This window comes from Camelus dromedarius, chromosome 8 (assembly GCF_036321535.1).
Source record: "Camelus dromedarius isolate mCamDro1 chromosome 8, mCamDro1.pat, whole genome shotgun sequence".
NCBI lineage: Eukaryota > Metazoa > Chordata > Mammalia > Artiodactyla > Camelidae > Camelus > Camelus dromedarius.
Genome location: NC_087443.1, coordinates 33,644,634 through 33,662,462, shown reverse-complemented (window position 1 = coordinate 33,662,462; position 17,829 = coordinate 33,644,634). Strand labels below are relative to the sequence as shown.

The 17,829-nt window shown below is 51.6% G+C and overlaps 2 protein-coding genes across 8 annotated transcripts in view; one reads left to right on the top strand and one right to left on the bottom strand.

Annotated features, from left to right (window-relative positions):
- LOC105099876 (core histone macro-H2A.2) overlaps positions 1 to 1,691 on the top strand; it is a 43,371-nt gene extending 41,680 nt beyond the window's left edge. For all 3 annotated transcript variants that reach the window (XM_031461157.2, XM_064488103.1, XM_064488102.1), the window contains one exon: positions 902 to 1,691. In XM_031461157.2, coding sequence (XP_031317017.1) covers positions 902 to 1,067 — 166 coding nt within the window. In that variant the 3' untranslated portion in view covers positions 1,068 to 1,691. The remainder of the gene's footprint in view (positions 1 to 901) is intronic.
- Positions 1,685 to 16,511, bottom strand: AIFM2 (apoptosis inducing factor mitochondria associated 2). 5 transcript variants are annotated; one of them, XM_031461153.2, is made up of 10 exons: positions 16,279 to 16,510; positions 10,470 to 10,660; positions 9,990 to 10,105; positions 8,620 to 8,739; positions 7,847 to 7,939; positions 6,150 to 6,258; positions 5,097 to 5,249; positions 3,716 to 3,916; positions 3,263 to 3,437; positions 1,685 to 1,971 (listed from the first exon to the last, which is right to left on the bottom strand). In XM_031461153.2, the coding sequence occupies exons 2-9, from the start codon at positions 10,645 to 10,647 to the stop codon at positions 3,286 to 3,288; spliced, it is 1,122 nt and encodes a 373-aa protein (XP_031317013.1). In that variant the 5' UTR covers positions 10,648 to 10,660; positions 16,279 to 16,510; the 3' UTR covers positions 1,685 to 1,971; positions 3,263 to 3,285. The 5 variants fall into 5 exon arrangements, with proteins under 5 accessions (XP_031317013.1, XP_031317014.1, XP_031317015.1 ...); XM_031461154.2 differs by having other exon boundaries at positions 1,685 to 1,940; XM_031461155.2 differs by lacking the exon at positions 16,279 to 16,510 and adding an exon at positions 15,825 to 16,194.
- Between the last annotated feature and the right edge of the window lie 1,318 nt (positions 16,512 to 17,829).

Here is a 17,829-nt window from a genome sequence, read left to right as displayed (position 1 = left end):
AGAGTTACGGGAAGGCAAAGAGAGAAGGAACGAGGTCTAGCTTCCTGCGGTGGTCCTGTCTCAACCTGAGCCACCAGCGCTGGGTCCGCAGGCTGACCCAAAGGAGCTGCCAGCTGAATTCTCTATGTAGCTGGGACCACGTGCAGGGATGTTCTGGGCTGGACACTACAGCCCAATGAGGAGAATTCATATCAGGCAGGCCCATCCTGGACCTGCCCAAGGGCACTTAGTGGCTGATCCCAAATGACCAGGGGTGTCACCTTGACGGCCGTGTCCCTGGTGGACAGCTCTATCATTGCATCCTGGGGCTTAGGCCTTGCCCAGAGTCATCACTGCTGAAGTTACACTGGCATGTCCATAAGGGTTAGTGAGAGGAACGTGAAGTGCATGAATCAGGAATTATGAAGACGTATTTTTGAACATACATTTTTTGCCCTTTAAGAAACTATCTGTTTTGCATGTAAACCAGTTTTGAGGAGCTAATAAAACCTGTATTTGCCTTCTTGAAGACCAGGTGTTTTAAATGCTGAGTTGGTGGTTGTAAAGCTCAGCTGGACTTGAGTCAGGCAAAGTAGGTTCAAGCACAGGGTACCACTCACCCCAGATAGCACTATGACCATGGCTAAAACCACTGTGCCTCTCTGAGCCAGCATGGCACCAGTAAAGTGGGGACAGTGTCCCCTGCTTGCCCCCTCCCAGGATGTCCCTCTGACTAGGGTCAAAGGGGATCATGTGTGGGCCAGCCTGCACATGGTGAGACCCCCACCACCAGTGATAGGAACAAAGGCCTGGTGCCAAGATAAGAGGGAACCACTTTGCCCCTATACCAGGCTGAGGGCAAAGTCACACCATGGGTCCTGGGGACCAAAGTGACACCGGCTCTTCTTTTCCTTTGGTGCAGAAACTGCTTCCCCAAACAGACGGCAGCCCAGGTGACCCTCAAAGCCATCTCGGCCCACTTTGACGACTCGAGTGCATCCTCGCTGAAGAATGTCTACTTCCTGCTCTTCGACAGCGAGAGCATCGGCATCTACGTGCAGGAGATGGCCAAACTCGATGCCAAGTAGCCGCCCCACACCCGCCCGGCGGGGCCACGCTTACCAACAGGAGTCAGGAGCATCAAAGTCGCAGGAGCCGGGTTTCATTGCTTAAAAGGAGAGAGGAGGGGTGACGGCAGGGGAGCGGAGGGCAGCAGAAAGGGAAGTGGGTAGCAGAGGCTGCTGGAGCAGGTCCTGCCCACTGGAAGAGCCCTCTGCATTTTATACTCTCGTTAAAAAGAGCCTCAGTCCATAATTAACCAGGTCTCCACGAGGGGTTTCTTTCCATGTGTTTTCTTCCTGTTGTTTTAGAAATTTTTTAAAAAACAGACTTCGTTTTAGATTTATAGCATTGACTTTTACACACACACAAAAATCCTCTCGAAATTCTTACAATCTTCTGTTTCTCCTTTTTGCAAGGAAAGAGGGCAGAAAAGTGAGTCGGGCTTTTTGGCTGTCTGTGTTCAGTGATGGAGAAAATCAGAAAGGCATCTCACTGGTGCTTTTCTTTCCTGTTTCAGTGCCCCCACCCCTCCCCCTGTAATATCTGTAACTACTCCCACAAAGGTTTTGCTTCAGGCTTTTTTTTTGGTTGTTGTTTTTTTAAGAAAAAGAAAATGAAAAGAAAAAATAAAAGATCCAGTGTCTTTCTTACAAAATATTCTTTTATTGCAACATTTCCTCAGTTTGGAGAACTGTGTCCCCATGAGTGGAAACTTCTAGAATGTTATAACTAGAACAAGGCCTGTCGCTGTGGGGCTGAGACTCCCACTATGCTGGGCCCCAGGTCAGACAGCACAGAATGGCTTGCTTTCCTCAGGCAGCAGCTCCCAGAAAGGAAGCCTGCTTGGCCGCAGTCCACAGAAACGGAGGGCTGGGTGAAGTCTCCGCGAGGTGGCCATCCTTTGGGAGAGAGGCACGGTCTCACTTAGGCCTGGGCAACAAAATGGAACAGACGTGGGCCACCGCCCAGACAGGACAGACCAAGAACCCTAGTGAGGCTGGTATCCCAAGGACAAGGACCCAGCGGCTACCATTAAAAGTGGACGGAGAGGGGCAGGGTGGGCAGGAGTAGGGCCTGAATTTATTCAGATGAATTCGTCAACCACTTCTGCCATAGAGATATCACCATGTGGTCCAGAATAAGCTTGTCCTGGTTGGAAGTCCTCTCCCAGATAGAGGAGTCATTTTTATACCTTAACTTGACAGGTTGCAGGCATTATTACCACATGGCTGGGTCTCCAGATAAGTGACGTTGGGGTTGGCCAGAAAACTAGAAGCACAGAACCACCAAGGTTCCCACGGGGCCCCCCGCCCCCAGCACCAGCTAGAGTTTTATCACTTAAAAATTTGCCTGTGATCGTAGCTGGGAAGCACATGGATTCACATGCTGGACCCCCCACCCCGCTCCCTGAACTAGCCAGAGGGCAACCCACCAACGATCATGCTAACTCAGCTGCCTTCCCTGAAACACCTCTGGCAGCTGGCAGGCTAGGCTTCCGTCTTCACCTGTCAGCTTTGTAAAAACTCACTCTCCATTAGGATGGAATAACCAGGAGGAAATTGTATCTAACTCTTTTCAAGTGTAACCTATGGTATATATTCAGGATCTAAAAATGGAAATATAGAAAGTCTCATGAAGTTCAAAGACTGTAGGGACCAGCAGTTTAAAACTAGGCTCCAGTTAACAACCTGAGTGTTGCAGAATTCCTCACCTCCTGATGAGATGGGAGAGACTAGGATGTAGGCCGCCTCTCCACTCGGGTCCCCTTCCTTGGCTGGTGTCCATGTGCAGACCCTCCTTCCTGCCCTCACAGACAGGGAGACCTTTCCTGCCACCAAGAGACTGAGCTCCCTCCCCTGCTCAGAGCTCTGAATGCTACACTCCGTGAGTGCGTGCACACACATCCAAGAGGAGCCTGGGGTGGAGAAGGTGGGCTGTGCCCTCCTCAGGACCAAGTGAACCCTTCAGCGAGCACAAGTGCAAGCTGACCTTTTAAAACCCAGACAGACTCCTTTAGGGATGTCCTTTTTAATGACAATCTCTCTCCCTCCTCTCTCTCTCTTTCTCTCTCACTCCCCCCTCCCCCATTTTTGGTTTTCTGTAAGTTGCGATTCTGGTCAGTACATCACTGGCATCTTACTCCAGGAAGAGATTTTGCCCTTTGGCATTTGTCAAGAGGGTACCATCTGTCAAGAAATCCATTCAATGGCAGCAGTGGTACCTGTCTCTCGCCCAGCCTCCACATCAGGGTGGAGACTGCCGCATGGTTTTCCAGCTTGAGGAGATGAACAGGTCCCGGCTCTTGGCCAGCCGCACCATGAGCCGCCCCACGTAGAAGCCACTGATCTGGCCCACACCGTCATTTCTCCCCATGGCCAGGAGGAACGTTAGCGCACCTGCGGAGCAGAGATGAGCACAAACTAGAATCCTGCTCACTGTTCAGGGGCCTGCAACTCCCATAGCACAAACCCTTCCTGGGGCCTTTGGTGTCAGGACAAGCAAATGCATGAGGCTTTCAGGAAGGCAGGCACGTCCCTGACATTTTTATCTAGAGCCCCAGGGGGGAGGTTTCTGTCCCCAGCTTTGAGAGTTTGTTCCAGCGGTCAAGCCCACAAAGGCTTCACCATGTCTAACCCTAACTCTTAAAACAGTACCACATGTGGGGCTTCCTGACCTGGCCTGTAGGCTTTGAGAGGCCTCTGCTTCATGGAGTTGATGATGTTGGTCACGGCAACATTGGCATGAAGGCCGGCATGATAGGCCATCTTGGGCTCCTTCACGTCAGCGCAGTCACCGATGGCGTAGACATGGCTGCAGCCCTCCACCTGGAGATACTCGTTCACTTTCAGGGCACCATTACTGGCCAGTCCGTCATCTGCCAGGCAAAACCAGCCCAAAACCAAGAATCTAAGCTGCCATAGGAAGTGGCCACCAGAACGTGAGGAAGATGGGCTGGTCCAACCACCCTCCAAAGGCACATCTTCACGAGGCAAGCCTCCCGCCTGGTTTATTTCTGCCTGAAGTCCCCACCTCAGAACTCCTCCTGCACAGGTGAGCTTACTATTCCAGGGTGTAAACTGGTCAGAAAGACCAGCAAGTGTCGTTTCATACAATGCACATAACTCTTTATAAGTCACCACAATTAACAATGATTCACTTACGATGATTAAGTTAGAACTTAGTCAAATCTTAATTTCCTTCGGAACATGGATCAGATTTTTAAAATAAATACAGGGCTTTAATAAATGATAAACTTTTCTTTTTAAGGGACTTAAAAGAATTTATCTTTGAAAATATAACACTAGGACAACTAGGTGTTAAATTCTGGGATCTCTGTACATTATAAGCCCTTGATCCCAGCCCCACACATGGTCTGGACTAGCTTCCTTCTTCTGGGATTGGATAATTCTTTCCTGCCAGACACTTAGCAGGAGCTCCTCGTCCAGCAAACATACTCAGGAGTAACTGATGGGGACCTGTGGACACAGCCACCACAGGGCCTCCAGGTCACAGGTAGAGCTACCAGCCCAGCTCCCCTCACCCCAAGTCAGCTAAATAGTTCAATATTGAGCTTTAAGAACATGAGGCCACATTATTGCCCTACTCCCCATGATCATTCCAAGCTCAAGTGGCCAAATGTTTGGATCAGGGTTTGGGAAGAGCAGCACACCTGTGAACAGACAAAGGCCTGACCCAGGAATTTCCTCTGTATCTCTGTTCTAAGGAAAGTAACAAAACCAATCTTTTTTGCCTCTCTGATATCTGTTCCCATCTCTCACCACAAGGGGGCAGGACCCGATTTTGGAAGAGTCTGGTCACTTTGGCCACAGTGGGTTAAGCCACATCACCATAGCTGAGGGAAGCCCAGCAGGAGTGGACCGGAACCTGAATTTAAAGTCTACTGTTACTATTCAGAAGAGACCAAATGAGCTGCTGGGATGGAGGGGGAAGTGCAGGGCACTGATTTCCGGGGGAGAGGCCTGCAGGGCCTTCTCAGGGGCTGGAGAGTGAGAAGGCAGCCTGGGGAGAGGGCCACGGCTCGGCCTCCTGCTTACCAAACGCGCTGCGGTAGGCCGAACTATTGATCTTGATACCATTGCAGACGATCACCAGGTTGGCGGCCACCTCCGTGCCTTTGTCCGTCTGCACCTTGATGCACTCTCGATACTCATTGAGAGGCAGCTCCTCCAGGTTGCTCACCCGCTCACCTGTCAGGGGAGGCCTGTGACCAGGAGGCTGGCAGAGGGTGGGCACATCACCAAGGCTGGGCCCAAGCGAGAGCTGGCCTGGGGGCTGGAGACCTGTCCGCTCTGCTGCCCCGAGAAGCACAATCTGGGCTTCTGGCCCCAAAGGACCCAATGCGAGGAAAGTTCTAAGAAGCAACTTGGGGAAGTGCGGCTGAGTTTCCTAAGAGGTTCTGGGAAAAGCTATTCGAGGAAGACTTCAACCACGCCTCCCTGAATGTCCACTCCACCAGCCTCGCCAGGCAAGATGAGCCCACCAGGCCCACCACCAACAGGGAAAAGCAAGGGAAGTCGACAGCCAGCCCACGGTCCTCGCTGTCCGGAATGCAGGTGGGCATAGTGCTGCACAGCCGCTCCTGTGGAGCCCAGAAGCCGGGGGGCTCGCACAGAGCAGACACCTCACCCTCCCTGCAGGTGAGCCCCGTGAAGTGGGAGGGAGTAGGGGTTCACACCACTGGGCCTAGAGCCCCACCGTAACATGCTGGATAGTTCTCTTCCCTCCTGCTCTGGACAAAAGCCACACTCATCACCACCCTTGAAATACAAACAAAAATACCTATTCTCTCTACCAAAGAGATACCATAATTCAGGTCAAATCTTTTATATGACTTTTTAAACCATTCAACAAATGGCTACCACCTGTCCTGTGTCCAGAGCAACAGCCAGACAGTGCTGCCTCCATGACAGGGAAATCCCGTACATGCCGGGGCCTCTGCCCTGCCCAGGGACAGACACCTCCAGCTGGACGGCAAGGCCAGACAGGCTTTGCTGCCTAACTGCGGGACACAGAGAGCCCGGGGGTGAGCGTGGCCACCCTCCGGCCAGGGCCAGTGACTGCCAGGTCAGGGGAGGACCTGCACATACTCAGCAGCAGCTGCACGCCTTTCCGGAGCAGGATCTCCTTGGCTTCCTGCCGGACACAGGGAAGGAGCTCCTTGTCAGCGAGGGCCATTTGCGAGTGAATGAGAGTGACCTGGGGACAAATGACCACAGGGCAGATAAGGAGCCACTGAGTCCTGTGCTCACACAAAGAGTCTTGAAAACACATGAGCCCCACTCCCATACCTCCATCCCCACCTCCTCCCACACCTCCAGTTTACAGGTGAGGAAACTGAAGCCCCAGAGAAGTAATCTGCCCAATGCCAGAACCAGTTAATGGCGAGCTGGGCTGGAGCCCGCATCTTTAGGGTAGGATTCTTTCAGATGTGCCCGTGCTCCACAACACACACTCACCTAGGGCCATGCGGAAAACGATTTTCAAGCATCCTTGGGCACTTATAATTATACAGTCTATACAGAAGCCATTGATATTCTAACTGTAAATCAGGCTGACATTTACATTAAAAGTTGGTTCTAAAACTGGTGTTTCCAGGCATGTCTGTTAGCTGTCTGGGTCAGCACAGAGAAGTGTAGGCAGCCTAAAGTGATGTTCAAAGCTTGGGCTTTGAAATTAGACCACCTGGATTGAAATCCCATCTCAGATACCCACTTGGACATCTCCCAGATACTCAGTAAGGTGGCTCACACTCTTAGGAATTTCATAATGATGAAATGAGAAAATATGCATAAAGCATGTAACTCAGCATATACTGAGTCCTTAATAAAGGGTGGCTACTATTACTCTTATTTGTCTATTAATTATAAACATATAAAAGTTATACTGAGTTATTTACTACTTCAGGCTGGTCTTTACCCCATAAATCAAAATTAATAAACTTCTACATCAACCACTCATAATAATGTCCAATAATTTGTCAGAGACAGCCATATAATTAAATTAGCCCATATTGATCTTACTTTTCAAACCAATCTGCCTCTCCCTAGAGAAAAAGAACCAGCCAGCAGCTCCTTGTGGCTCCCACAAGCCAATCTGACATCAGCTGCAGGCAAGCTCTTGCCTCAAGGACCCACAACTGCTGATCATCACTCAGCCCTCAGCCCTCAGCGGGGCCTTTACCACCTGCCCCAATGTCCCTTTCTCTCCAGGGTGCCAGCAGATTCTCTAACCCTCCATCACTAAAAGGGAGCAGGGATACCCTCCTGTGGGCCAGAGGCAGTGCTGACAGTCCTTCCTCAGCATGGGCTGTGAGGGGTGCACTGTGAGGCCCCCCTATGTACTGTCTAGGGCATGGGCAACTGTCTTCAAGACCAAAAGGCTGCTGCTTGCCCCAGACAAAACACCAATGAGAGTATCTTTGACCAGGCTGGTTGTCAGCAAAAAGAGGTAATCAAATTCTATGTTTCTATTGCAAAGGCCGGAACACTGCAGGGGACACAGGGGTCAACTTTTCACAAGGTATTCACCCTGGGTGTGCTCCTCCGGGTTGGACCAGAGGACAGGACCCCTCACTGAACTAAGACACACCCTGGCTCTCCAGGAAGATTTCCCGGCAGAATGGGACTTTTGGGGATCCCCCAGTGCAGAGAGCAAGAGACGGGATACACACACTTCCACTTTATGTTGACACAGTGCTGCCTCCCAGGCCCTGAGAAAATTCTGACATTCGTCAGACAAAAAGAAGCCGGCTTCTGGGAGTTCGGCGCCAAGGCCGCTTGCCCACCTCTTTCTCGGGGTATTCTGTTTTAATCTCTGCTGCCATCTCCACTCCTGCAGAGCCTCCTCCTACCACCACAATGGACTGTGAGCACTGGACCTGGAGGAGGAAATGGAAAGCGTACCCTCAAATTCACCCCGCTTCGGGGTTCAGCCTTGGGAGTGGGTTCCTTGGTCAGAGAAGCACAGAGAACCTTTTCCAAGTTCAGAGTCCAAATGTGCTTCCTCAGGACCAGGCTCTTGCTGGGTGTTTCCCTGCATTTCTCACTTGACTCTCACAACAGCGCCAAGAGGCAGGTACCACCACCTGCCCACTTGCAGATGTCCCTGGCCCAGGTCTGAGTTCAAGGCTGGGTTCCTAACCTCCACTCTAATGTCTGCTCAAGACTGCACAAGAGGCTCCTCAGACCTGGCCTCAGGCACGCAGCTGCACCCCCTGGGGACCCTTCTCCGGGTCTCCAGATCCCCTCTGCAGACCCCCCTGAGAACTGGCTGAGACACGGACCCAAGCCTGCTCTACAAAACCAAAGCACCATGCAAACGGGGGCCCCAGGGGACAAGTGGGGGGACACACCAATCACTGTGTGAGCAGGTCTCAGTGTTCATGTCCAGACTTCAGGACAGGTCCAAAGGTCTTCCCCCAGAGCCTCTTCCTGGAAACTCCCCACCTTTACAGGGCTGCTGCAGCCCCAGACACGGCACCCCGACAGCTGTTCCGCTCTCCCGGGGGCCAGCCTGGTCTACCCTCACTGCCTCGTCCTCAGTCAGCAGGCAGCTCACCTGTGTCACCATGTCCTCATAGGCCTGGATGGCGACCTGCTGGCTGGAAACCTGGTTAAACTTGCCCGGGAAGAGCCCGGTGCTGCCCGTGGCCAGGATGAGATGTGAGAAGCGCAGGGCCTGCAAGGGGCCAGGAAAAGAAAGGTGAGGGCAGGCCTGGGCCTCTGCATCCAACCCAGGCTCCACCGGGCAGGGAGCACCAAGAGGGGGAGGCCTCCTTGGAGGGGAGCAAACCTATCAACTGGTTAGGCCAAGAAGTGGCATTAGAACCCAGGAAATACCCAAGGAAGCAGGGAGCAGGAAACGACCTGTGGGGACTAAGCAGGTTTCTAGATCCCAATGTGGAGTTAGTTTAGAATCTCCCTATTATTACCATTATTTTAGAAGAAACTTCCCCTGTTTCCTCAAAAAAAAAAAAAAAAAAAAAAAGGTGGGAGGAAGGAAGAAGGAAGGGAAATCCTGTTTGGAGCCTAAATATATAAATTGACCAAATTAGAGCTGCTCTGATGGGAGGTGGGGGACGGGAAGATCTGTATCCCGCTCAGCCCCTGCTTCCCCTGTGGAGGCCTGAGACACCCTCATTGACCCAAAATCACAGGACAAGGAAGTTCTCAGTAGTCTTTCCATCTGGAGATTTCACAGCCCTAACATTAATTCAAAGAGGATTGATTCACACTAATCCGCATCCTCACTGAGAATAGGAATTGAGGCCCCTTTGTCCAATCCCCCCTTAACTTTGAACAGAGTAGAGGGCCAGGCTGGAGGTGACCCTCAGCACGACGAGTGGGCTGGAGGCAGCTCACTGATGGGGCTCTGGTCCCACAGGAACACACCGGGCACCAAGCTTATCCTGGGGTTCAGGAATACAGAGTTGCGGGAAGAAAACCTCTGTCCCCATGACTTCCCAGCCCAGGGTATGTGGGATCGTGGAACCCACCCTTTGATTCTAGACAGCAAGGTGGCCCCCTGGGACCCTGGCTTTCAGAGAGTAGGCTCTGGGTGAAACTGCCTGGGTTCAAACCCCAGCTGAGTCTCTCCAGCTGTGGGGTCTTGGGCAAGCTTCTTTACCTCTGGGTACACTGAGGCTATTCCACCTCCCTCACGGGCTCACGGTGGGCATTGAAGGAGATTATGTAAGTCTTAAGACAGTGCCTGGCATACAAGAAAGACTCCACAAATGTCTGCACTACTCTCCTGTGGCTGCTGGGGTCCAGCCTTTGCTCAGGAGGATCTGCTATCTGCCAGGCACAGGGCGGGTATGGGGGACCCTCACCCCTAAGGAGACCGGCCCAAGTGTCCTCCCACCAGCATCCATGTCCCAGGGGCCTCCTTGATGCCAGCTGAGGATGGTCACCCCCCTCTGGGTTCACCTCGCCATCCTCCAGCAGCACAGTCTGATTCTTCAGGTCTATCCTGACCACCAGGCCCTGCCGGAAGTTTTCCTTGAAGCTCGCTGAGTAGGAAATGAATGTCTTTTTGGCAAATCCTGGGGAACAGACACAGAGGAAGTCACAGTGTAAACCTAGGCTGCCCACAGGAAGCCAGAATAACTTTCTTGAGCTGCATACCAATAGGGGGGCCCTTGGACAAACAGCTGGGCAGTGGTACACCCCTGGGTACCCGCTAACCCCTAAAGCACCAATCTGAGCCCCAGGTCTTCAGGGAAGCTCATACTCTGAGTTCTGGGGCCTTGATATGGTAGCTGTTTAAGACCAGTGACCTTAAGATGCTCCAGAATTTGTCTAATGGTGGAATTGAGGCCCCTTGCCCTAAATGGAGAAAACCACCTCTGACCCACAGTGGTGACAAAACCACTCTCACAAAGAAAGCCCCAGAAAGGAGCCCATTACCACTCTCCACGGAGGCCCGGAGGGCTGCTACATTGTGGTGGAAGGAGTCCTTCATGTCCACAAGCAAGAAGGGGATGTTCAGCGCCTGCAGCTGGCTGGCGGCCGCAATCCCGCCAAAGCCCCCGCCCACGATCACCACGTGCACAGCTCCCTTGTCCATCGATACCTGGGACCCCATCTCAGACCAGGCACTGTGGGGATAGGAAGAGAGACCACATCAGATTCAGGGGGGTTCAAGGGCTGGGAGGGCTGAGGTGGGCCACGGCAAGAAAAGCCTTGAATGCCAAGACTCCATCTTTTTAAAGTATGTAATCATCTACTAATGAAATTCCAATTTTTATAAAATTTGAATTAAATTCCAAAGGAACAAGGGGTATCCTAATTCCACCTCATTCCCCACAACCATCCAGTTCCCTTTCCCAAGGCATCCAATGGGCACAACCCCTCCCATCTCTGGGCCTCCATTTACCCCTTGTAATGGGAGAGAACACCTCGTGATGTCCTTGCACAGGAGATTTCTAAGACGTAGCAGCCCTCAAGATGGTCCCCAGATCTTCCCACACTTCTGCGGGCAGCTTCTGGTTGGACCTCCAGGCACTGTTCTCATTGGTATTCAAATGCCCACTGACTAATGTCTCCCCTGGGGAAGGGAACCTGGGTGAGGGAGGGGAGATCTGGCACAGGAGGTTAGAGACTTAATTTTGTTTCTCATTGGCTAACTGGTCCCCAATGCACTCAGGTTTGTGCATTCTACTCACTTTACAAAGGAGGACGTGACAGGGCTGGAACCAAAATAAGCCCCCCAGCAGGTAGTGCCACACTCACTGCCGCAGGCCCTGGGAAAGGCTGTCCAGAGCTGATCCCCCGAATGTTCATCAGCCTGAATCTGCCAACTAGGCCAGGACCCAAGAGGGCCCTGGGTGAGGAAGGGACACCAGGAGCCGAGTAGGGCCTGGGAATGTGGCAGGCAGTCGGGCAGGCTAGGGAGGGGGTTTATTTTACCTGCCCCTTCAGCATGGCCCCCTCTGTGCCAGCCTGTCCTGGGGGCCAGCAGCCAGCAAGGAGGTCAGGGAAACACCCAGAGAGCTCTGCTTCCAAGCTGGGGACATAGGCCCAAGAGAGGCTATCCAGCTTGTTAGGGGGAGGAGGGTCCACCATGGACCACTCAGGGAAGCTCAAGGAGCCTTGAAAAACAGCCAGGGTCAGGGGTCTTCTCCACAGAGGGAAAAGCTTAGGTCAGGAAGTCCAGCAGCAGGAAAGGAGGGGTTGGAGGGGCCCAGGGAGCAAGCTGGGGAGGGCAGGCGAAGGGGCTGGCACACACAGAGGGCTTGTCGTGCCAGGGCAGCACTCCAGCCTAAGTGCCATCCTGCACCCCTCACAGGGAGGATGCCCATCGAGCCCCGCACAGGCCTGAAGGGCAGTGGGTTGGCCAAAGGAGTGAAACCTCTGCTCCCTCACCCGCTCTAGGATGATTAACTAGCTTCCCCCAAAGGGTAAACTCTGGCCTCACCCAGCTAGGCACACTCCTCAGCAAATTGAGTTCCAAGTGGAAGTCTGGGGCCTGAGGGCACACCCAGTACCAGGAGGGGAGGTGCTTTCACACTGCAAGCTGCCTGAGGCCTCTCCTGGTCTGCTCTTCTGTCTCCTCCACTGACCTCTCACACACCCACTTGGGCAACGCGGGGCTGGCAGCTCTCCAGCCCACTCCACTCCTTCTCCTCGGCAGCCTCCTTTCCCCAACACTCTTGACACCAGGCTCTCCCTTGGCTCTTCCAGCACCAGTCCTCACCCAGCCCCTGAGGGCAACTAGACTCCCCTCTGCTTGGCCATGACCTGCTTCACAAGACACCCAACTGTTGGCTTAAGCCATGGACCTGCACTCCCAGCTACACACTCTGTAGGGCTCAAGATGCCTGAATGCAACTGATGATGTTGAATTATACGTTCTGCACAGCAATAGTGCTGGGCAAACAGCCTCAATCAGTGGGAGACTCCATCAATCAGTGGAAACCTCCACCAAAGGAAGACTACAGGGCACACTGTTACACACCCATAAAATGGAATATTCTGGAGACATTCAGTTTTACAGTGGATGAATTTTTATGTGAAAGATTTATCCATGATTTGTTCTCATCCACAGACTACACAAGACAAAGCGTGAACCATAATGTAAACTATGGTCTTTGGGTGATGATGTCAATGTAGGTTCATCCACTGTAACAAAGGTACCACTCTGACGAGTGATGTGGATAATGGGAGAGGTTATGCATGTGCGGGGGCAGGGTGCACATAGGAAATCTCTGTGCCTCCCACTCAGTTTTGCTACAAAACTAAAACTGATCTAAAAATATAAAGTCTTTAAAAAAGAGTTTGTCCATGGTAATAGAACAGCATGTAGAGCCTAATCTCACTTGTGGGCCATCAGACACAAGCATCTAGCTACAAACACACACATACATGTAATGACGACAACAGCTAGCATCCACCGCACTTTTACCAACATCTTTGCATTGAGTAGGTGGGTTTTCCCCACTTTGGAGAGAAGTTCAGTAACTTGCCCAAGTTCAGTCCTCAACAGTCTGCCCAGATCTGTGCTCTAAACCAAAATGCTAACAGTGGTCTCTAGCTGGGTGTTTTCATTGTCTTCTTTGAGCTTTTTTTTTTCTTGTATTGTTAGAATAATTTTAAATAAGTGTGTCATTTTTACAGAAATAATGAAGTTTTTTTTTTTAAACGCAGGCCTCTTACCATCTAATTTTTTTAATTGAGATACTACTCGCACATTATAAAATTCACTATATTTTTGGTACAGCCACTATGGAAAACAGTATGAAGGTTCCTTAAAGAACTAAAAATGGAGTTACCATATGATCCAGCAATCCCACTCCTAGGCATATATCCAGAGAAAACTCTAATTCAAAAAGATACATGCACCCTAATGTTCATAGCAGCACTATTTACAACAGCCAAGACATGGAAGCAACCATTTAGGTCCATCAACAGACTACTGGATAAAGAAGATATGTCATACACACACACACACACACACACACACACACACACACACACACACACACACGAATATTACTCAGCCATAAAAAATGAAACAATGCCATTAGCAGTAACATGTATGGACCTAGAGATTCATACTAAGTGAAATAAACTAGGAAGAAAAAGACAAATACCATAAGATACCACTTATATGTGGAATCTAAAATATGACACAAATGAACTTATTTACAAAACAGAAACAGACTCACAAACATAGAAAACAAACTTACGGTTACCGGGGAGAAAGTGGATAAATCAGGAGTTCAGGATTAGCAGACAGAAACTATTATATATAAAATAAACAAGGTCCTACTGTATAGCACAGGGAACTATATTTAATATCCTGAGGTGGGGAACCAACTTATAATAAGGAACAATAACTGAGACAATAAATAAAATTCACTATTTTAGAGTGTACAATCCACTGGTTTCTAGCGCATTCATAAAGTTGTGCAACCATCACCATGATCTAGTATCAGAATACTTTCATCACCCCTCAGACAAAAACCCATATCCTTCAGCATTCACTCCCCATTCCCTCCTCCCTCCAGCCCCTAGTAATCACTACCTTCCTTCTATATCTATACATCTGCCTACTCCATAACTTTTGTGTCTGGCTTCTTTCACTGAGCACAATATTTTCAAGATTCATCCAAGCTGTAACTTGTATCAGTACTTCATTTCTCTTTACGACTGAGTAATATTCCATTGTATGGAGAGACCACATTTTGTTTATCCATTTGTCAGTTGATGGGCATTTGGGTTGCTTCCACTTTTTGGCTAATATGAATAATGCTTCTATGAACATCTGTGTACAACTTTTTGTGTGAACAAAAAATTCTCTTGAGTATATACCTAGGAGTGGCATTGCTGGGTCCTAAGGTAACTCTAGATCTAACTTTTTTGAAGAACTGCCAAACCCACCATCTGATTTTACTAAGCATCAAGCCGAGAGAGTGAGCACAGAGAATCTTAACTAAACCTGCGCAGATTCAGGAATGGTAGCATAGAAAAAGGTCCCCAAGAACAAATCCTAACTGTCCAGCAACTCCTAAGTAATTTTACCTTTACCCTCCAACACACACACACAATCTGGTTTACTGAAGTAAATCGTTTTCTCTGACAAGGACAACCAGCCTGATCCCAGGAGGATTTTTCTCCACTAATACAGACAAAGGGCTTTCAGGAATCTACTGAAAAATGAGGAAGTTACATTTATGCCAAAGCTGTGGCTTTCCATGCCTCGGAAGACATACAGCTGGAACCACATGGACTCTGATCAAAACAAGGATAGTCATAGCCCCAAAATTGCTGTATAGAGATTACAAATAAAACACGCAGCATTTGAGTGGTCGCTGGTTACACCGAAGATAGTTTTCCACAGCTGTGTTTCCAAAGTGGCCGTTCTGGATGAGAGGATCCTGAAGTGACTCAAAGCCGCATGAACACACCCTCCACTCGGGGAAGGTAGAGGGGTGGGTGACCTCCCTCGCCTGACACCAGGGACCAGGTTGAGAGTGGGCATTCTATGGCTAGCCCTCCCTGGGAACACATGCAGAATAAAACCCAAAAGACCAATTTCTGAAAGGGACTGAAGAGGGGCTGTCCCTCCACACCCCAGGAGAGGGCAGCTCTGGGCAGACAGGCTTATTCAGGTGTCATATATGCTCCGGTAGCAGAACCTAATGTCCTTTAACATCCCCACAGTCTGCTCACCACCTGTGCCTGGACTCTGGTTTCCTCATTTCACCACCAGACACAAAGATCAGGCTGGTCCTAGAAGGCATCCACTCAGCCCAGGTCCTCACTTAGCGGCTGGGCAGTACTGAGCGAGGCCTGGTGCAGCCGGGCCTCAGTCACCTCCTCTGAAATGGAGACCCTCCAGAAGTGAGAGTTACACACAGTTCTCTTTCGAGGGCTCTGAGAGCTTGGGGCAGGTACACACACGAACCCAAGCAGACCTCTTTGATATTTTACATATTTATATATTTTATATGTTGGCCTTTGTACATAAGAAGCAGAGCTGGGACACCTGGAAGCCACTTCCCAAACTATGTCTGACCCTCTGCCCTGTGCCCATCCTCCTGCGGGACCATCAGCTCCAAGAGCATCTTACCTCCCCACCCTCACCGCACAACCAAGGGTCAAAGGGAGTCTAGTTGGAGGGGGAAGGCAAGATGCGTTTAGTGGGTGCTGTTGGAAGAAAAGCGCCCAACATCAGGAGCTAAAAGCAGTTCTCGGTGGATTTCAGGAGTCCTGGGTTTCACCCCCGGTCCCATCAGAGTTAGTTCGGCCACCTCTGACCTTCGTCGCCGTGGAACCTGGGGCTTCGTGGAGAAGCGGACCTCCCAGCGCACCCCGGAGTCTATGGGCACTGGGTAACCCCCGGCACTTTCCTCCTGGAGACAGGCTTTTTCCTCCTGCCCTGCGACATCGTTTTCGGTCCGCCCGCTCGGCAGCTTGCACCATCCAAAGGCGATCCTTGGAGCCTTCCGGGAATTTGGGGGTGGGGAGCGCTTACTTGGGAAGACTTAGCAGGGATTTCGGGGGCCGGGTTTGCTCCGTCCTCGCCGGGAGCAAACCTCCCCGTTGAGTTTTGGGGGTACCGGGGCGGAGCAGGCCTGAGCCCCGCATGCTAGACGACAGCCCTCTCCTCCCAAGGCCACACTCCGGCGCCCCGCCTCCTACGCTGTTCCGGGCGTCTAGGGGCCCTGCAGGCGCGGGGGTCCCGGAGAGCCCGCCCGGCGCGCCCCCTCACCTGCCGGCCGCCTCCTGCGGCTCCTGCTCCAGCCCGTCGCTCCCGTTGCCGCCGCCGGCCGGGTGGCCCCTCCCGGACCGGCGTGACTCGGCGCGTCGGCCCTCCAGGCTCGGCGATGCCCCCGGCGGGCCCCCCGGGAACTGCAGCCACCGGCCCTACTGACCCGAGCGCGAACCGCCCTAACACAGAACACTTGACCCCTGCGGCGGAGGCCCGGCCGCGCGGCGCCAGCCCCTCAGACGCTGCGCAAAGTTCGGCCTGGCTTCCTGCCAGACGCCTTTACAGCCGCAGTTTCTTAGAGCGCGGGCTCCGGCACAGAATGTGCCACCTCCGGCGGATCACCAGCCTCCTGCCTTCAAGCGTATAAATAGTAAGAATGCAAACCCACTTGGCACCGCGCTGGGCGCAGGGTGGGAGTTGGAGGCCGCTGAGGGGATTGTCAAATGTAGAACAAAACAACCATGTTTTCTGCTTTCCTCGATAGTCTAGGCAAAGACAGATAACTAAACAGCAAACACATGTTATCTCTAATTGCAGTAAGAAAGACTTGAGGCAAAGGAAGGGTGCCAAGACCTCTCTCCAAGGATGAGAAGGAGTTAGCCCTGGGAGAGAGGAAGCAGAGGGTGCTCAGGGTGTGCAAAGACAAGACAAGACGGAGAACTGAGAGTGGGGGCTTTGCAGAGGCAATCACAGCAGAGGAAAGAGTGGCCCAGCATGGCAGGGTGGTACAAGCCTCCAGGCCCTGGTGAAGACTGTCCGTGTGATCCCAAGGGTAAAGGGATGCCACTGCAGGGTTTTAAGTAGAAGAGTGATGTCTGAGTTAGGTTTGAGGGTGAAAAGATGGGGGAACGGGAGGCCTTCCTGAAACTGGGGAAACTAGGTAGAAAGAGAGTCCAGAGCAAAAAAGAAAGCACCTGGACTCGGACCTGGTGAGAAACGTACTGATGCAGGCTGCAACCCGGGGGTAGGATCAAGCCAATCTGGTGACAAAGCATTGTAGAAAAGATTCAACAGGCCCATTTATGTGAAGTGTGTTAGCATGGTGCCTTGCACACAGCAGCAACCAATACACAGCAGCCATTTTTATTACAGCTATTTCATGTAGGCGGATTAGCTTGCCCAAGGCTGTACACTACATTAGTTGGCAGCTTCCTGACTCAGCCCAACGCTGTTTTGAATACTGCCCTTCACCTTCTCAGTTTTCATGGACATTTATGCTAGAAGTAGCATTTCTGTACCTTTTCCAAAAGCTGTGATCAAAAGCCTTGTATCTAGTACCCCTCATACAGGGAGTGTCATGATCAATTCCATTTAGAAGACACTGGTGGCCAGAATCATCTCAAGCTGGGAGAGGAGTTGCTAACTTCCCCCGGGCACCCCGCTCTCATTATTAGCCCACACAGCCCAGGCTTCATCTTCCAGTTCTCTGGACTCCTTGCCTCTCTTCCCATCCCAGCTGGCACCCTGCCCTGTAAATGCGGGCTGGAGGAGGGAGTAGTCAGAGGTGTGGGAGTCTCCACCTCCTTCTCTCAGCCCTCAAGGCCACCAGAA